Here is a 976-nt window from a genome sequence, read left to right as displayed (position 1 = left end):
TGGCGTGTGGTGTGATGGGCTATCTGCCGGAGATCCAGTCGATGAAGTTCAAGGCGGTGACCGCCGACATCCGGGACGAGCTGCTCAAGCTGGAGCGAAGCTTCAACTCACAAAACTACAAATTCGGCGTGCTCTACTGCAAGAAGGGGCAGACCGAGAACGAAATGTTCACCAACGGTACGTGCCACCACCGTAACCACTCGCGTGTCGTGTGTTATGTGTGTGTCATATTTCTCTAACGATGACACGCATCATATCAATTCGCAGTGGTCGACAATTCCAACAAGTGCTATGAGCGATTCCTCAATTTCCTGGGCGAGAGAATCCCGCTCAAGGGCTGGAAGAACTACACCGGCGGCCTCGATGTAAAGAGTACTTGTCCCCCTCCAAAAGTACTGGAATGACTGGAATGCCGCTGATGACGCCGTCACTCATGGCTGGTGGTGTGCAGACGAATCGACGGGAGACGAGTCGGTCTACACAGAGTTCAGGGAGCAGCGGATCATGTTCCACGTCTCCACGCTGCTGCCCTACTACCCGCGGGACGAGCAGCAGGTTGAGCGCAAGCGACACCTGGGCAACGACATCGTGGTCATCGTCTTCCTCGAGCCGGGCGCCCAATTCACGCCACGGCTCATGACCACCCAGTTCAATCGTACCGCCACCTCCACCTCCCTCTTCGCGCACCGCACCCGCGCCCAGATGAGTAACGAAGTCTGGACTGACCTGTGGTCGTGCCCCCCAGATATTTATTGTGTGGTGCAAATGGAGGACGCCGACTCGGATGTGCCGGCGGTGCGCGTCGAGTACGCCGCGAAGGTACCTTCACCCCGCACCACACAGTCGTTTGGTCCTGCGGCCTGACTCTCTTCTGTTCGTGTGCCAACGTTGGTGAAGGCTGGCGTGCGTCCGTTTGGCCCGAAGCTTCCCTCCTCGAAACCATTTTTGCTGGATGACAACTTCCGAGAGTTCTTCT

General features: G+C 57.1%; 1 protein-coding gene across 1 annotated transcript in view; it reads left to right on the top strand.

Annotated features, from left to right (window-relative positions):
• Window positions 1-976, top strand: part of ACA1_018340 (Rap/ran-GAP protein) — a gene marked incomplete at both ends in the record, with an annotated part of 6869 nt that overhangs the window by 4660 nt on the left and 1233 nt on the right. The window contains 4 exons of the mRNA XM_004358239.1: window positions 39-177; window positions 268-372; window positions 452-655; window positions 746-819. Coding sequence (XP_004358296.1) covers window positions 39-177; window positions 268-372; window positions 452-655; window positions 746-819 — 522 coding nt within the window. The remainder of the gene's footprint in view (window positions 1-38; window positions 178-267; window positions 373-451; window positions 656-745; window positions 820-976) is intronic.

The sequence above is a fragment of the Acanthamoeba castellanii genome (assembly GCF_000313135.1).
Source record: "Acanthamoeba castellanii str. Neff unplaced genomic scaffold scf7180000083912, whole genome shotgun sequence".
Classification (NCBI taxonomy): domain Eukaryota; phylum Discosea; order Longamoebia; family Acanthamoebidae; genus Acanthamoeba; species Acanthamoeba castellanii.
This window is presented reverse-complemented; position numbering and strand designations above follow the sequence as displayed.